Source organism: Pteropus medius, unplaced genomic scaffold, assembly GCF_902729225.1.
Source record: "Pteropus medius unplaced genomic scaffold, Ma_sr-lr_union100, whole genome shotgun sequence".
Taxonomy (NCBI): Eukaryota; Metazoa; Chordata; class Mammalia; order Chiroptera; family Pteropodidae; genus Pteropus; species Pteropus medius.
Window position 1 is genome coordinate 23,780,101 of NW_024347791.1, and position 18,186 is coordinate 23,798,286.

General features: G+C 31.3%; 1 protein-coding gene and 1 pseudogene across 1 annotated transcript in view; both read left to right on the forward strand.

Moving 5' to 3' along the window:
* PROS1 (protein S) overlaps positions 1-18,186 on the forward strand; it is a 66,897-nt gene that overhangs the window by 37,654 nt on the left and 11,057 nt on the right. Inside the window, exons 7-11 of the mRNA XM_039878249.1 lie at positions 2,974-3,099; positions 5,293-5,414; positions 7,147-7,262; positions 12,505-12,694; positions 17,733-17,900. Of these exons, the coding sequence (XP_039734183.1) occupies positions 2,974-3,099; positions 5,293-5,414; positions 7,147-7,262; positions 12,505-12,694; positions 17,733-17,900 (722 nt within the window). The remainder of the gene's footprint in view (positions 1-2,973; positions 3,100-5,292; positions 5,415-7,146; positions 7,263-12,504; positions 12,695-17,732; positions 17,901-18,186) is intronic.
* Positions 2,450-2,567, forward strand: LOC120615197 (uncharacterized; annotated as a pseudogene).

The following is an 18,186-nucleotide window of genomic DNA, read 5'->3' on the forward strand; positions in this document are numbered from 1 at the left end:
TTCTTATTGTATTTTATTATTTATAGGGTATTTCATGGTTTTCTTATTGTATATATATATATGTGTGTGTACATATTCATGAGCACATTTTAATATAGAATCTCACTATGTGGTGATAAAGTTTCAGTGTAAGTCCTTGCATACTATGGTGTTTGCTAAATTGTTGTTTGTACTTTTTTCTAGATACTATAGTATGATTTCCTTTATTCTAATAAGAAAAAAAACTCTACAAAGAAGTCCAGCACAATCTTAATAACTTTGTCATTGTATTTTATATCTCCTTATCAGAAATGCTTTTCTAATTTCCAATATAAACCCATCATCTTGAACCTCATTTTCTCATGTAGTTTTGGGAAAAGCGAAGATCTGGTTTTGTTTCTTTTTGTACATCTAAGATCAGATCATTGGTCATAACCCATTTTTTTTTTTATTTCAGACTTAAATAACTCCTGTCAATTTACCTTTTTTAACATTTTACTAGGATATTTCTTTTGTTTTTCTTTTTGCTTCTCTTTCCCCCAGATTTTAATTTTTTCCTTTCTGCGTAATGTCTTTTCCATTAAACTGCCTTAACAGCCATAACTAAATCTTCAAATGTAATTGCTTGGTGTGTGGATGACTAAAAATGAGATTTTTCAGCCTGGAGTTAAATTTTGCATTTAGAAACTGAGAGTGAGGTTTTCTTTCTTTTCCTTCATTCTTCCCTCTCTCTCTTCTTTCTCTCCTTCCTCCCTCCTCCCCTCTTTCTCTTTCTTTTTTTCCTCCTCATTCCCATCCTTCTCCTTGCTATGAGGTAAAAAAAAAAAAAAAAAAAAAAAAAAAAAAAAAATTAGAAAGTTAAAATGTAAATTTTTCTTGTTCAACTAAATTTATATCTGCTTTGGTAAATCCCCAGATTGAATTCACAGTCAAGGAAGGGATGGTCTGTCCCTCACTGCACTGTGGTGTTTAAAACAGAATAGTTTACTGTAATAGTATTTAAAGTGCAGCTAAATGACTAAAGTGAGCTGTATTAACTAACAATTTCTTCTAAACATATATCTAATTTGTGACCATATATCTTTCTTGTTTGCCTATTGGAAGGTCTGTTTGTTGTTAGAAATTTAGAATACAAACATCATTAGCACACCAGTTATAGAAAACCATCATAATGTAGGATACCATATGTATCCCGTAAGGAAGTAATACCGACTCATACTTCTACATTTAAATACTTGAGTAGTCTGTCCTTCTAAAGAATTTGTGACTTATATTTTTAATTTAAAATTATTTAACTTTATCCATTGAATTTATACATATACATGTATATGTATAAATTATTACAAAAAGTACTCATAAATAAGAATATCTCTGACCAGAACATATGATCTTGTATACTTCATTTACAATTTTTTTATGCATAACACCTAAATGATAGAGTACAGAACTATTAGAAAAACGTGTATACAACTATTACAATAGGGCCTGTGCCAAGATGTGGATATGCTTGGCAAGATCAAGTTGCCAGTAAATGTTTAAAAATATAAGAATAAATCTATTCATCAGTCATTAGATGTCAGTGTAGAGTCATAAAATCAACGTGCTATAACCTGAACTCATATGATTTAAATAATTCCTTGCAATACGCCTCAGACCAAATAATTTAGACATATGTTTTTACTTTCTTTTAAAAATATAGATTTTATAGCTCTTTAAAAATATTATTTTCTTTTGAAGTAATTGTATATTCACATGCTGTTTTAAGAAATAATAAAAAGAGATTCCCACGTATCCTTTACCTAGTTTTCTCCTATAGTAACATTTTACAAAACTATAGTACATTATCACACCCAGGATACTGACACTCATACACTTAAGAGATAGAAAAATCCCCTTACCATATGGTATTATTTTTGTGCATGTGATTTTAAATAATGTCTAAAAGTTTGGCCATTAGTCTGTGGAAAAACTAAACTCTCAACTTTTTAGAGTAGAAAATATATTTTCCATTTTGAACTTGCCTTTCTCCAGACAGTACAAATGAGAAAAGTTCACTAATAATTACATCTTCATTGAACTCTTTCTGTCACTTGTTTTTTTTTCACAGATGTTTATCTAGTAGCTAGTTGCAATCAATGCTTTGTTTCCTACTTTACTATGTAATATAATAAATACTTATGAAATTTCCAGACTATTGATTTAGCATTAAAATTTGTATTGGATTAATTATAGTTTTATAAATACTTTGAGATATTACTCAATCTCATTTTAAATATGAATCACTCTTGAATACTTTAGGCAACAATAATGGTATGTAGATTTAGCTATTGTTCATTTCCAAGGGAAACATGTAAGACTGATGAGTCTTCTCATTTTTATTTTTTATATTTGTGATAATACAAAGTAAATATACTTTTAAGACTATATTTCAGAAATAGGTATTTAGGAATACATGTTAAGAATACAGTGAGTCTACGGCCATGCTACCCTGAACAAGCCCGATCCATCTGATCTTGGAAGCTAAGCAGGGGCGGGCCTGGTTAGTACTTGGATGGGAGACCACCTGGGAAGACCAGGTGCTATAGGGGTAAAAAATAAAAAATAAGGGATTGTAAGCTGACAAGATCCTTGCAATCTGTGAGGTCATCCAAGGGTTGCCTCGCCTTAAAAAAAGAAAAAAAGAATACAGTGAATCTCTTATTTATTTTCATACTATAATCTGATAGATAATAAATAACTAAAGTCCTCTCTTTCTTTTATAGAACTACAAAGGAACATGGCAAAAGTCAATCAAATTCTTTTTGCATTTGTATAAAGAAATCATATTTAATGAACTAAAATATGATGATAGATTTAATATTTTGTTATTCCCAGGCCACTCTGTTGTCTTATTTCATATATTAAACTAGATCCAGGAAACACAGATCAAGGGTTCTTTGCTAGCATCTTCTGGTATGGGAAAAATGTTTCTTATTTTATTGGTTTCATTTTTAGACGTGGATGAATGCTCTGTGAAGCCAGGCATTTGTGGCACAGCTGTGTGCAAGAACATGCCAGGAGATTTTGAATGTGAATGTCCTGAAGGCTACAGATTCAATCTCACAACAAAGTCTTGTGAAGGTGAAGTTGTGGTGGTTTCATTGTTGATGGTGGAGAGGAGGGTGGGCTTGAACCCTGATTTGATATTAGAAGCATTGGTTCTGTTTGACATCAACTATCAGATTTTCTAAGATGGTAAAATCCATATATAGTTTGGTCAATTGGATAGTCATTGGCTTCTTTCCAGAATAAAAGTATGTAAGACACATGGTCTTTAGATTTAGTGTTATGAGCTCTGATTGGCCCTCTAAGGTATTGTGGATTGGCAATCTCCCAAGTATGGTGAAAGCAAAATAAACACATTTTCACATGATTTAAATAATGTTGGAAGATAAAAAGAATTTCAAGCTGGAAGGAAACACACACACACAAAAAGAAAAACAAGTTTAAAAATCACGTGAGTGTTACAACAAGGGTGGTTAGAAACCTTTGATTTTATACCAAACTTATCAATGATTTTGTGTATGTATCATTATATCATTTATTAGAAAATGACTTAGTTCTATTGTCATTAAATACATACAAAAGAAACCAAATGATAGGTGAGCTCCAGAAATTAGAGTATTGATTAGTAATGTTAACACCCATGGATCAGGGCAAGGCCTTGAACTTGCTCTTACTTCATTTGGCTACCGTGGTGCTGCCATTTGTGTCTTTGGTAGCTTAGATGTATTAGGGGATTTACTTTCTATCATGGATGTATTTTTTTTTTTTTAATTTCAAAGTGAATTTAATACGATGACTAAAACTAACCAAACCAATAGTAATTTTTCTATTGTGGCAAACTGTATGTAAGATATAATGTGTCCCTTTAACCATTTTTAAGTGTACAATTCAGTGGTATTAATTACATTTCAAATAGTTACTCAGCCATTACTTCTATCTGTTTCAAACCTTTTTCTTCACTCCAAACAGAACTCTGTAACCATTAGCAATAAATTGCCCCTCCTCTCTCTCCCAACCCCCTGGAAACCTCTAATCTACTTTCCATCTCTATGAATTCGCCTAAATCAGTAATAATTTTAGAATAGTTTTTTTAAATGTATATACTCCTCTTGAGATTTTGATGCCATACTTCCTCATGCGCTCACCGAAAATCCACCCCGACACATACCATATCTACTCTCACACCACTCCAGACAGAAATTACAATGGTAAGCCCTAAGCATTTGTAGGTTTATTATTAGCTAGCCAACTTCATCTCTATTGTAGTTTTATGCAATGTATGACAGATTTTTTATAAAAAAATTTATATTACATATATTTTATTACTTAAATCATATATTATTCAATTTTAGTGGTATGGAGGGATCACTAATTTGGGAGTTCTATTTTAATACATTTTATTGTGGGATTTATATGCTGTAATAGCACTTAGGAAATTGGTGATTTTCAAAGACCATGGGGTGCACTCATTCAAAAGTTCAAGGATCTTAGTAGCTCTGAAGTGGACTTTAGCTTAAATGTATTATTACAACTTTCAAGAATTATTTTCTCAAAATATGGAGTGAGATCAGAGACCACATAGAAAATTTCACAATACGGGAGGTAATATAGCACAGAGGTTTTTTTTTTAAAGGTAAGTTAACAAGAAATAAAGATAGATTCTTAAATTTATTCCCACATTAATAAATCATTAATCATTGCATTACAAAAAGTCAAATATTTTTTGATATTGTCATTTAATCTTTAATTATGTTGATCTTCAGTTAAAAGAGATCTTTTCTTCCTTATCCTCTCCTCCTCTCCCCTCCCTTTCTTTCTCCCTTCTCTTCTCTTCCTTTTCCTCAAAGCAAAGAATTGGGAGGTAGTCTCAATGGAATTGTATAACCAGAAATGGCAACTAACTTGAGACTCTCAATCTTTTTTCCTTCAAATTCAAAATCAGGAAATTAGTATACTTGTTATTTTTTATTAATTATAATTAATGAAATAGATACATTAAATTTGTTGTTAATAAATAGAAATTGTTATTTCTATTTATTTTAAATAGAAATTGTTATTTCTATTTATTACAGGTGTGTAAATAAATAGAAATTACACTGATAACTCATATAAATTTTCATGCCAAGTGTTTAAATGCAATTTGATATCATAGAGATTTCTTTCACTAAGGATCTACTATGATTGATATTTTGAATTAAAATCAGAATATTTCTTCTTTTGGATTGAAAATTTAGAAAATATTAACATTTATGTTCTCTTTTACTCCAGATGTGGATGAATGCTCTGAGAACATATGTGCTCAGCTTTGTGTCAATTACCCTGGAGGTTATTCTTGTTATTGTGATGGGAAAAAGGGATTCAAACTTGCAAAAGATCAGAAGAGTTGTGAGGTAACATTTTGCAATGCTAAACTTCCCATCTCTTTTCTAAGAGATTCTGGTACTTATTTCCCCGTAGTTGTGGTAAGTCAGGAAAGTACAGATGTCCTACAAGAATTGCTATAGTTTCATGTTAGCCGTGAGTCACATTCTATTTATTAATTATGGTCACGTAAGTCGTAAACACTGGGAATGAGCTGCTGGGTTAAAAAAAAATGGCTGCAGGGTCATAGTTCAGAGAGTGCTCATATGTATAGCATGTATATTTACAAAATACAAAAATGTTTTCTTTTTTAAAGAAACTTAAGGAAAGCTGAAGTTTATACTCCACTGTGAGAAAAAAAAAAAATCTTCAATAGAAACTTGAATGAAAACATTTTCCAGTGTCTACTTTTCTTTATTCCCCATTCTGACAAGTTTGATCACGCCTTAGGCATGTTAGTACTTGCAGGAGTCCTCATAACATCTCAGGTAGAAACAACTTTGTCAGAATAGAAGATTTAGTGATGTTTACTTAGATCAGATTTCAGAGAGGTTAATTTTGTTAATCTGTGTTTCTGAAACTTGCTTTTAGTTACTCAGATTTAACACATAATCGACCTAGAAATCAAATGTTGAGGGTAGGTTCTGGTTTTTACTATATTGAAATAAATAGATCAACCTCAAGCTATTTTTTTTTTCCTAAATAAAGATCTCGTGTTAATGATCCTTAGTCCAATTCTAGCATTTCTTTTACTTTTTCGCAAGTGAAAGTGAAATTTTTATATGATGAGACAAACAGTATTATCAAGACAAAGCCGTATATGTCCAAAAAATGTAGCATTCAATATTTACCATCTACTTGGTAAAAGAATATGCAGTATGCTAGTTGGCATATGTAGTAACTTTAGTAGTACTTAATTGAAATGCCATGCTGTGCAAATGTCTATTTTGTAATTCACTCTCTTATTATTTCAGTATGTGTTGTAGTTACTTATCACCATCCACCTTGGAATAGATTTATTAAAGTTGTAAGAGGAAATGAAATGTTATTTCTGGACCTAGATTTAATACAGTGCTATGTACATGGTTCCTTCCAAAATATCCCTATATATATGCCTAAGAATTTATCCTTAGGAGGCTTTCCATTTTAATGTTTATTTTCACTCTTAGAAAAAAAGTACTTGATATCAAATTTAATGACTCTAAATCACTTTTTTGTAGCTTCCTTGGAGACTAGGTTGATATTTTTATTTATTTCTTTCAAGTTTTCCAGTATTCCCTTTACTATCTAGAGAGGACAATTTTTGCTCAGAAAATTTTTGCTTAATAATGAATGAGTGAATGAATGAGGTGCTATTTATTGGTACCTTAATTTTCCCTATTTCTGACTCTAAATAAAAATAATTTTTAGATATAATTCATATAAAGTATCATACCTATACCAATTAATTAAGGGGATACATTTTGTTACTAGAAGAAAAAGTTTATATTTCAAATTGAGATTTACAAAGGAAATAATAAAGACAAAAATCTGAGGCCACACACATTGAACAAGATTTTAAAACACTCATATTCTTGGAGGTTATACTGATGGACTATTCAAGGAAGTGAAAGATACTGCTTTATTATTACCAAGGTGTTCTTAATTTATCTTAGTGTATGACAGAGGATACCTTTGACAAGAACACTAGGAACCAGAGAAAGGATGCATAAACTGACAAAAACACCAAGCAATAAACTGTGTGTTTTTCTACCCCCGCAGGCTGTTCCAGTATGCCTTCCCTTGAACCTTGACAAAAATTATGAACTACTTTATTTAGCAGAGCAGTTTGTTGGGGTTGTTTTATATGTAAAATTTCGCTTGCCAGATGTCAACAGGTGAGGAACGAGTGTCAATGATAATTTCTAGAGGTAAGCAGGTTAAGACAGAAGAAGGAAGTGGCTGAACGGTTTGAAATGTATGAAGTTGCGTTATAAATCAGATAATGTAGGTATATTATCAATCAGATGACATGGGGAACCCTAAGGTAAATTTGTTCCTTCACACGTGTCATTTTCATGCTAGAAACAATTGAGGTCATTCAAGGCTGACCTTCCCCAGTGATCAGTTTTACCTTATTCTTTCATTCTTTCTTTTCTAGTGAACTCATATTTATTAAGAAGATGTGAAGGTAGATTTAATATATGTGTAAAAAATTTTATTCTTTTTTGTACATGTTAAAAACTAGCAAGAAAATACTCAAAGTATTTCTTTTAAGTATGGTTATATTCACAATTAAGGAAAATTCATAAGACTGCTTAAATGCATTTAAAGAAATGCATCACATGATTTTAGCAGACTGAGTACATTATCTGCTATTCCTGTAGTTAGGTTGACTATAGGGAGGGAGTATTTGCTTATGGTTTTGAGTCATGATTCTAATTTATCAAGTTTTCTCAGAGCCATAAAATTTGAAAAAAGAAATTGGAGTTTCGTTAAAATAATGGAAGGAAACATCTTTAAGACTGATTATAGAGTTCAAGTTTTAAATATTTTAATTGAATAAACATGCATATTTAGAATTTAATTCATTGGATATATGAATGATTATTCATTAAATATAAATTCATGGAAATTTTAGCATTATTCAAAGATTCATTGATATAATTATGCTTCTTCAACACTCCATTTTCCACTTAGACCTGGTTTTTCCCTTTTACATCTCAGAGCAAATAATATCTTCTAGTGTTATAGATTGGAGACAACCATTCCTTGCAATGAGGATAATGAGAATAAGAGAGGAAAAAAATAATTATTGCATGCCTTCAGGCATGTTCAGAGGTATTCATTTCTCAGAGACAATTCACAATAGCTTGGGCTCTAACATTGGATCAAATTGGCCAAATATTTATTCTTCCTAGTATTTTATTGTTTAATTATTTCATTGCCTAGTTTAATATATACAGAAATGTACACATGTCTTAAATGTACAGCTTAATGAATTTTTATAAACTGCCACCCGTATAACCAACAAAGAACAGCCAGTGCTTTGTCATATTTTTTTTTTTTACATATTCCTTCAGCTCTGTTTCCCATGATCAAATGTTTATCCTACCCAAAAGTTAACAAATTCACTCTTTTTTTCACTCTACAGTACTTCTGAAAAAGAATGAATTGTACCCCAGTGTAATGAGTCAGTATTCTGATGTATTCCAGAAAGAAAATATGCAGAACATGATTCTTTGAATTACTGGTTTAGCATGATTTTACAAAGAGAAGGAAATTATTTCCATAATAAGATCAACTTCTGGAAGATTCTGAGCATACACAGATATCTGTTTTGGCAAGATAACACATGCTTCACATCAGCAAAATGTGATGATTGTGAAAGAGAATATAAGACCATATTCTAAGCAAAAAATTTCTACTACATTGTTATCCATCCAATACAACACCACATTTACCTCTTTAGAATATTTCTATGGAATTCTAAGATTAAAAAGTATATTCTATCACCTTTCCTTTATTCCATTTGAGGCAGATCTGAGCCCTATTGCAAATAGTGCCTCGATTGCTATTACTAGTATAAGTGGGGATAAGAGTTTGGGGTTCTTTGCCTTATTTAGCAATTATCTGAAGGACTGACATTTTAGATTATTTTAATTTAACTCAGATGACTAATAGTCATACAACTATTTTTCCTATTTGTTTGCTTTTTTTCAATCATTTGATTTGTTGGTCCTTTAAACTTTATTGCAGATTTTCATTAAAATGTTCTAAGGACAGTGAATCAGTACATGTTATTTTTAAATATAGTATCCTTAAGATTTTTCCTCCCTTGTAATAGCTACATATATGTCCAGAATCTTAATAGCAATAGGCATTTACAGAGCTCATATACACCCAAACGCAGAGCTAGACTATATCTTTTTTATTTTAGGTAAAATTGGTATATAACATTATATAAGTTACAGTAACATTATATAAGTAACATTATATAAGTAACATTATATAAGTAATATTATAATTCAACATAAGTATACACTACAAAGTGATGGTCACCAAAAGTGTAGTTACCAGCCTTCACCGTACAATTAACCCCCTTCATCCTTTTCACCCAACTCCCAACTCCCTTCCCATCTGGTGCCACCAACCTATTCTCTGTATCTGTGAGTTTATTTTGTTTTGTTTAGGATTCCATATATGGGTGAAATACAATATTTGTCTTTCTCATCTAACTTATTTCACTAAGCATAATATCCTCGAGGTCCATCCATGTTGTCATAAATAGAAAGATTTCATTCTTTTTTTTATGGCAGGGTAGTATTCCAGTGGTGTGTGTGTGTGTGTGTGTGTGTGTATGCGCGTGTGTGTGTGTGTGAAAGAGAGAGAGAGAGAGAGAGAAGTCTTTATCCATTCATCCATTAATGGAAAATTAGGTTGTATTTTATATTGTGGCTATTGTAAATAATACTGCAATGAACATAGGGGTACATTTATCTTTTCCAAATTAATGTTTTTGTATTATTCAGAGAAATACCCAGTAGTGGAATAGCTAGAACATATGGTAGTTCTTTTCTTAATTTTTGAGGAATCTCCATATTCTTTTTCATACCGGCGCATCAATTTATATTCCTACCAAAAGTGTATGTGGGTTTCCTTTTCTCCATATCCTGTACGATATTTTTTGTTTCTTGTCTTTTTGATAACATCAGCCCTAAAAGGCGTGAGGTAATATCTCATTGTGGTTTTGAATTGTATCTTTCAAATAATTAGTGAAGTTGAACATCTTTTCATATGCCTGTTGGCTATCTGTTTATCTTCTTTAAAAAACTGCCTATTCAGATCCTCTGCCCACTTTTTAATCGGATTGTTTGTTTGTTTTTGTTGTTTTTGAGTTGTATGAGTTCTTTGTATGTTTCAGATATTAATCCCTGTGTAGAAACTTTTTACTTTTATGTAGTCTATTTGTTTATTTTTGCTTCTGTTTCTCTTGCCTTTGGAGTCAGGACCATGAAACCGCTAAGACTAATGTGAGTTTATCTCCTATATTTTCTTCTATGTATTTTATGGTTGCAGGTCTTGCATTCAAGTTTTTAATCCATTTTGAGTTAATTTTTGTGTATGGTGTGAGATAGTGCTCTAGTTTCATTCTTTTGCATAGGGCTGTCCACTTTTCCCAACATCATTTATTGAAGAGACTGCCCTTTCTCCATTATATGCTCTTGATTCTTTTGTCATAAATTAGTTGTCCATACGTGTGGGTTCATTTCTGGGCTCTCAGTTCTGTTCCACTGATCTGTAAGTCTGTTTTTATGCTAATATTATACCATTTTGATCACTATAGCTTTGTAGTATAGTTTGAAATCAGGGAGCATGATACCTCCAGCTTTCTTCTTTCTCAAGATTGCTTTGGCTATTCAGGATATTCTGTGGTTCCATACAAATTTTGGAATTATTTGTTCTAGTTCTGTGAAAAAGCCATTGGAATTTTGATAGGGATTGCATTGAATCTGCAGATTGCATAGATAGTGTAGCCATTTCAATAATATCAATTTTTCCAATCTATGAGCACAAAATGTTTTTCCGCCTATATGTATCTTCTTTAATTTTTTTAATCAGTGTCTTATAGTTTTCATTGTACAAGTCTTTTCACCTTCTTGGTTAAATTTATTCTTAGGTATTTTATTCTTTTTGATGCAATTTTAAGTGGGATTGTTTTTTAATTTCTTCTTCTGATAATTCATTAGTATATAGAAACACCACAGGTTTCTGTATATTGATTATTTTTTTAAATTATGGTGACATTGGTGAACAAAATCCAGTAAGTCACAAGTTTGCAATTCAACAGTAAGTCGTATATATTTTAGATTGTATGTTTGCAGTGTATGTCCACATACATTGTATGTATATTGATTTTGTGTCCTACAACTTTTCACTTATTCTAACAGTTTTTGGTGAAGTCATTAGGGTTTTCTATATATATTATCATGGCATCTGCAAATAGTGAAAGTTTTATTTCTTTCTTTCCAATTTGAATGCTTTTTATTTCTTTCTGTAGCCTAATTTCTGGGGCTAGGACTTCCAATACTTTGTTGAATAAAAGTGGTCAGAATGAACATCTTTGTCTTATTCCTGATCTTCGAGGAAAAGCTTTTACATTTTCCCCAGTGAATATGTTAGCTGTTTGTTTGTTATATATGGCTTTTATTATGTTGAGGTACATTCTCTTTAAACTCTCTGTTGAGAGTTTTTATCATAAAATGGATGTTGAATTTTGTCAGACGTTTTTTCTGCATTTATTGAGACAAACATATGATTTTTATCCTTTATTTTGTTAATGTGGTATATCACATATGATTTGTGGATGTTGGACCTTGCATCCCTGGAATAAATCCTACTTGATCATGGTGTATGTTCCTTTTAATGTATTGTTGAATTTGTTTGCTAATATTAGATTATATCTTTTAAGCTCCCCTTCCGTGTATTCTAGAATAGTGATTTATGAAGTTAGAGTTTTGGGGAGCTTTTGAAATCAAGCTAAAGGAAGACATTTTAAAGTTTTTATTTTACCTTTTCTACCGCATATGAAGGCTTAATTATTTTTGCTATCATCCAGATGCTGTCTTGTATATCTGTGAGTGATTTCTTCCTGACATATGAAATCATAAGAAAAGTATGCTTTATGATGGATAAACCAATCATGAAATTCTAATATATTTTACTAATGATTTACAGACACAGCAAAAAAAAAAAATTCTTAATGTCATTATATAGTGTATAAAAGGGTCCAGGAGAGATACAATATGCCTAATATTTGTACATGTATATTCCAAAATTTGAAAGAATGCCTTCAAAACAAATGCCAAAAAAGATGAAAAATTACCAGAGCATCTCTTCACCGGGAAAAAGACTGCAAAAAAAAGCAAGAAAATATAATAACTTGATTTTAAACATACATGGAGCCAGAGATAATACACATACAGTCTAATTCTGTCCTTCTCTTTTATTAGTTCCAGGGACAGAAATAGTTGACTCTTTCAACATATTGCTGTTTGCCAGCACAAGAAAAAAAAGGAATAATACATCGAGCCTTCTATATTTTTCACTATTAAGGCTCTGTCTTTGTCCATTGTTTAGGTTTTCAGCCAAATTTGATTTCCGGACGTATGATTCAGAAGGTGTTATCCTGTATGCAGAATCTCTTGATCATTCAGCTTGGTTCCTGATTGCACTTCGTGATGGAAAGATTGAAATTCAGTTTAAGAACGAATATACAACCCAAATTACAACTGGAGGCAAAGTTATTAATAATGGTCTGTGGAATATGGTATGTTGTGCAGATTTCATCAAGAATCTTTCCACTTTTATGCAGTTTGTATAAAATCATTAGTAATTTATTTTTCTAGTGATAACAAACCTAAATGGGTTGGGTTTAATCTGATGTTGTATGAAGTATATTCTATGTACTGTTAATTCATGAAACAGCCTGCGAAAGAGTAACCTTAATATATTTAGGATTTCTCTGAAGTTGTTTTCAGTATTTGTTTGAACTATTCTGTTTTTAACTTCTTACCTTTTTTTAGTGACTGTCGCTGGGTGAACAGTGATTCTATAGGTCAGGGATTATCAGTTTTTGCGAAGACACTACAGATCAAGGACAACTATACTGGATTTTTTAAATGAAAGAGAAATGCACAGGAACAAAATCAAAGTTAATTCAGTTTTAAATATTAGCATATAGATAATCAAATTATAAAACAGTATACATTAGCCAGTAGTAGAGTGCCTAGAAACTAGCATTTTTAGATTATCCCTAAAAATGAGCCTTTGTTGTAATGATCAAGAAAAACATTTTCCGTTTTAAACTGTGTTAAAACGGAACTTTTCATGGAAAAGGGATTATCTGGCAGAGGATAGCTGAGAGATCAGCTTCACCTTAGAATGTGGTACCCGAAAGAGAAACTTTCTATGCCTGTGGGAGTTGATGAGAAGTCCATGTAGAGAAGCCATATGAAGTCATTACTGACTTTATTTACCCACTCATGCACTCATATATTCAATAAGCTTTTAGTGAGCACTTTTAAAGTGTTAAGTTCCTGAGCTCAAGGCCCTAGAGCTATAGAAAAGGTTTTCCTTGCACTTGAGCTTAGTACTTCAAAGTTTAGTAGCTGATGCTGCCTTATGAACTAGTACAATGTAATGTGAAATATGTTACAGTAGAGGCAGTAATAAAGTACAGTTAGGCACAGATGTGGTTCACCAAAAAAGGGGCTATCTGCCTTTTTTTTTTGGTCAGACTTTCATATTTTATTAAGAAACATTTTAATTTTAAATAATGGTATGAAAATTGTATATATAATACAGATCTGTATAGGTATATATATACACACAAATGCTCTTTCACACACACATACACACAAATTTGCTTATCAGAATCAAACTCTATTATATTAAAACTCTAAATAAAAAAGAGAAGTATATTTAAGTTTTCCTAAAATGCTGTACATAAAGTTGTCAGACAACCTGAAAAACAGGACATTTTGAGAAGCATCTAGGCACTCCGCCTGCACTCTTTCACTCCCCACCTCCCTCCACTCCATCACCCCCTCCCACTTCAACTGAAGGAGGTATAGATTTTGTGTCCTAACTCGAAAAGGATACTGTCTGCACAGGATCAGATGCAACTGTCATAGAATCACTAAAATTCTCTGATTTCTCCTGATGTTGTTATTAGATGCTTTGCTACTATGTCTTTCCTAATATATCTATATCTAGAATATTTGATGCATACAGCTGAAAAATACATTTTACTGCCTAATGTCAGAAAGTAGTCTAAAATCACTGAAATCATTTTTTCAGTAAAAGAGAGCCAATACAGTTTGTTCTCAATGAGTCTATACGAATTGAAAATATCAGCTGTTTGTAGTAGAATTTAGATAAATGTCTGCGTAGGCTGTAATATGTATAATGAAGAAGGCAAATGCTTACCTGTGAGGTTAACATCATGAGTTGCAGATTGTGTGTATTAAAGAATTGTATATGAATGATGATACTGTTAAAGGCAAGATTCTGGCCTGGATCGAAGGCAGCTATACAGTTCTATACATTTTGTTTCCTATGTTTATGATCCTTGTTAAAAAAACAAACAAACAAAACTATTATTTAATGATATATTATAGTTTAATTAAATCATTTTAATGAAAATCTCCCTTTATAGGCTGAATGCAATTTTACGTACAATTTAAAAACAAAAAACAAGTCAGAGAAAATTCTACTTTAATCTGGTAATAAATTTGGTGCTATTGGTTTTTCTTAAATTCTTAATTCGATATTTTAACAATTATGAATGTTTATCACCCTCCCATGTAAGTAAGGTTTCTTTTCTCACTCCATATTTTTTATTTTAAAAATATTACCACATGATATTTTACCAGTTTATGACCTTGATGGCTTATTAATAAATTATACTATTTTAAGCTAATTTATGCAGCACAGGAATTACTTCAAATACATAAAAATTTTAAGTAAGCATTTTAATCAATAAAGTTGTTAAGTTAAATTAATCTATAAACTGGACTGTTTATTTGATAGAAATTGTTTCACTAATTTTAAATTATTTTAAAATTTCAAGTAAAATATTTTAAAAATAAGGTGTTAAAATTAAAATGTATACCTTAGAATTATTTTGTAAATCTGATAAATAGAATATGTAATTATTAAGTATTTAGAATGACTATAACCCATAGACATAAATATTCTTTTTTTATAAGTGATTATATCTCATATTTGAGTTTAATCCTAATATTGATGGGAAATCTATAATTTGTATCATAATTTCATTCATTCAACAAAATATTCATTGAGCACTTTATGTGCTATTCTTTATTCTAGGTGGTAAGAACACAAAAGTAAATAAAACAAAGTCACTGCTCTTATGGAACTTGCATTCTAGTGGTGAGATAAAAACCACAAATGAGTGAACAAATAGATATGTCAGATAGCGATCAATGATAGGAGTAAAAAAGAAAAACAAGACCAGGCAATAGACAGTGATGATGGTGGGTGTGCATATGGAATCAGGAAAGCTAACTCTGATGAGATTATATGTGACCAGAGACTTAAGTGCACAAGTCATGAAAAATATATTGGGGGAGATGATTCTGTGCCACATGAACAGCAAGTACAAAGTCTTAGGCAAGAGGATATTTGTTGTGTTTTAGGAACAACACAGAGGTCAGCGTAGAGTCGTAGGAAATGAGTTCAGAAATGTGATCCGGAATAACATAATGTGAGGCCTTGAGGAACATAGTGAGGGCTTGGATTTTATGCTAAATAGAAAGATCTTGGATGATTTTGAGATGTGACATGATCTAATTTTCATTTTAAAAGATAATCTTGGTCAAGATCTCGTGACTATATGAAAACTAGATAGTAGAGAGTAAAAGTAGAACAGATTGTGGGGTGTGGAGACCATTGCAATAACCCAGTAGAGAGAAGATGGCAACTTTGGCTAAAGTGTTGATGGTGAGAGTGGTGAGAAGTGATCAGATTCTAGACATATTTTTAAGTTCAGGCCTTCAAAGTAGATATAAACTTTTGAGTATTCAGCATAAAGAGATTAAAAGGCCATGAGACTGGGTATTAACCTGTGGTTCTAAACTCTGTCTCATTCAATGCCCAAATAGTTATATTGTTCCTTTACTGTCCAGTAATGAAATGCATCAATAATGTAAGCTTCCTTCACATGTCTCAAATAGAAACAAATAGAATGGTCCAATTATTATATAAATGGAGGAAAGTAATTTATAATAAAATTATATATATTTCAAAATGTGAATGTTCAAGTACAAGTATAATACTTACCAAATCTTTCTCCTATACATATAATAACATGAAAACTACAAATGAAGAATTATCTTAGGTGCTGTTTGGCAACTCAAATACCTTAAGTGTGTAAAGGGTATTGTCATCAGTAATAGTAATTTCCCCAAATGGTGAGAAACTCTTGGTAAAGATCCAAACAAACACCAATCCATCCTTAGTTTACAAGACCGTTACATTCTCCAAAAATTCAGTGAATACTAAAATGGTACAACAAATATTTTGTGTTTATATGTGCACAAACCAAAATAATGATAAACATGAGTATACCGTACATGAATATCCAGTAGGGATGTTCAGAAGGTTTGCAGGATATTGGATATTTTATTATTTATTTTGCTCAACTATCCTGCAGATTTCAGAGTGTCTGGCATCTTGCAGTGTCAGCGTAACTCCTTATTGTGACAACTAAAATGTCCCCCAACCCCAAATTTTCCAAATGCCCTAGAGTGGGGCAATAGGGTGCCCATTTAGTAATACTTGTATGATGGCTAAAGGGAAAAGGTCTGGAGGTTGAGTTCGGGCTCATTATAGAGATTGAGAAGAGGCTCCAGCCAGGAGATTGAGAAGGAATGGTAGGAATGTAGGAGAATGAAGCCAGACTAAGATCAGTCAAGGAGGGAATAGTCATTAGGGTAAAATGCTGTGATTAACCACACTTAGGACGATGTATACACTGACTAAATCTTAAATGTTACCAAATTTATTTTACTTTAGAGCATAGTTTTCTCTTCCTGCAGTGGTGCTTTAATGTGCCTATTGCTTGTCTTCTGTTAGTGATTAATATATGAAGAGTTTGCATTTTAAGTGCTACAGTTTTACATGAGATTTCAACAATTGTTCTTCAAACTGTCTTTATAAAAGGAGGATTTTTTTTTATTGTTGTTTACCGTCACTACCAACCTTTTTTTTAAAAAAACAAGCTACTTTTAAAATTGAAAAAAAAAATTTAATTTCATATATTGTGCTTCCTTATAACCTAGTTACTTTTGAATTTTGAAGTAAAATACAATTTGTGTGTAATGAACAGAATTATGGATGTACTGATTACTCTTAGTTTATATTAAGAATTTATGTTATTGATTCTGTTTGTGTACTATCAGACAATTGACAAATGAAAGCACCTAAAAGTTTTCTAAGATTTTGTAGAGTGGCTCACATTTTTTTTTTTAAATTGTTCATTTTATGGCATACTGGATTGAAAGTCATGTGTTATAATTGGATGTTTAACAATAATATTGACTTTTTTAAAACTTTAAAGTATGGTCATTTAATTTTCAATCAAGTACTATCCTTTAAAACACATTTTTATTACCTTTATAATCATTTGACATTTCAAATGGATTGAATCGAAGTAATAATTACACTAAAATTATTACTTTGAAAGATTATTTACTGGAATAATAACAGGATTTTTCAATCTTAGTATTTCAAATGACATGCAATAATGCTTGGTTTGATAATTTTTGTCTTTTTAATTCTAGGTCTCTGTGGAAGAATTAGAACAGAGTATTAGTGTGAAAATAGCTAAAGAAGCCGTAATGAATATAAACAAACCTGAAAGCCTTTTTAAGCCTGCAAATGGATTTCTAGAAACCAAAGTATACTTTGCAGGATTTCCTCTGAAAGTGGTGAATGCACTCATTAGACCGGTAATGATCCAAGCTTATATCATTGATCATGGATGAATTCCTTTTGTCTGTAATAGATTTGAAGATTTGACTCTCTCTGAGAGTCGAAGAAGCTATTTTATTAAACATACCAACTGTGACAACATGGAAAAATAACACGTCACCCTCAAAACTATATTAAGGGAAGGAGACTGCGTGTAGTGTTTTTGAGCCCATTTAAATTCCAAGTATTATTCATATTGAAGTAGATTTTTAAAAATTCTCAAGCATAAACTTTATGTTAACATTATAATAGTCCATACTTAGC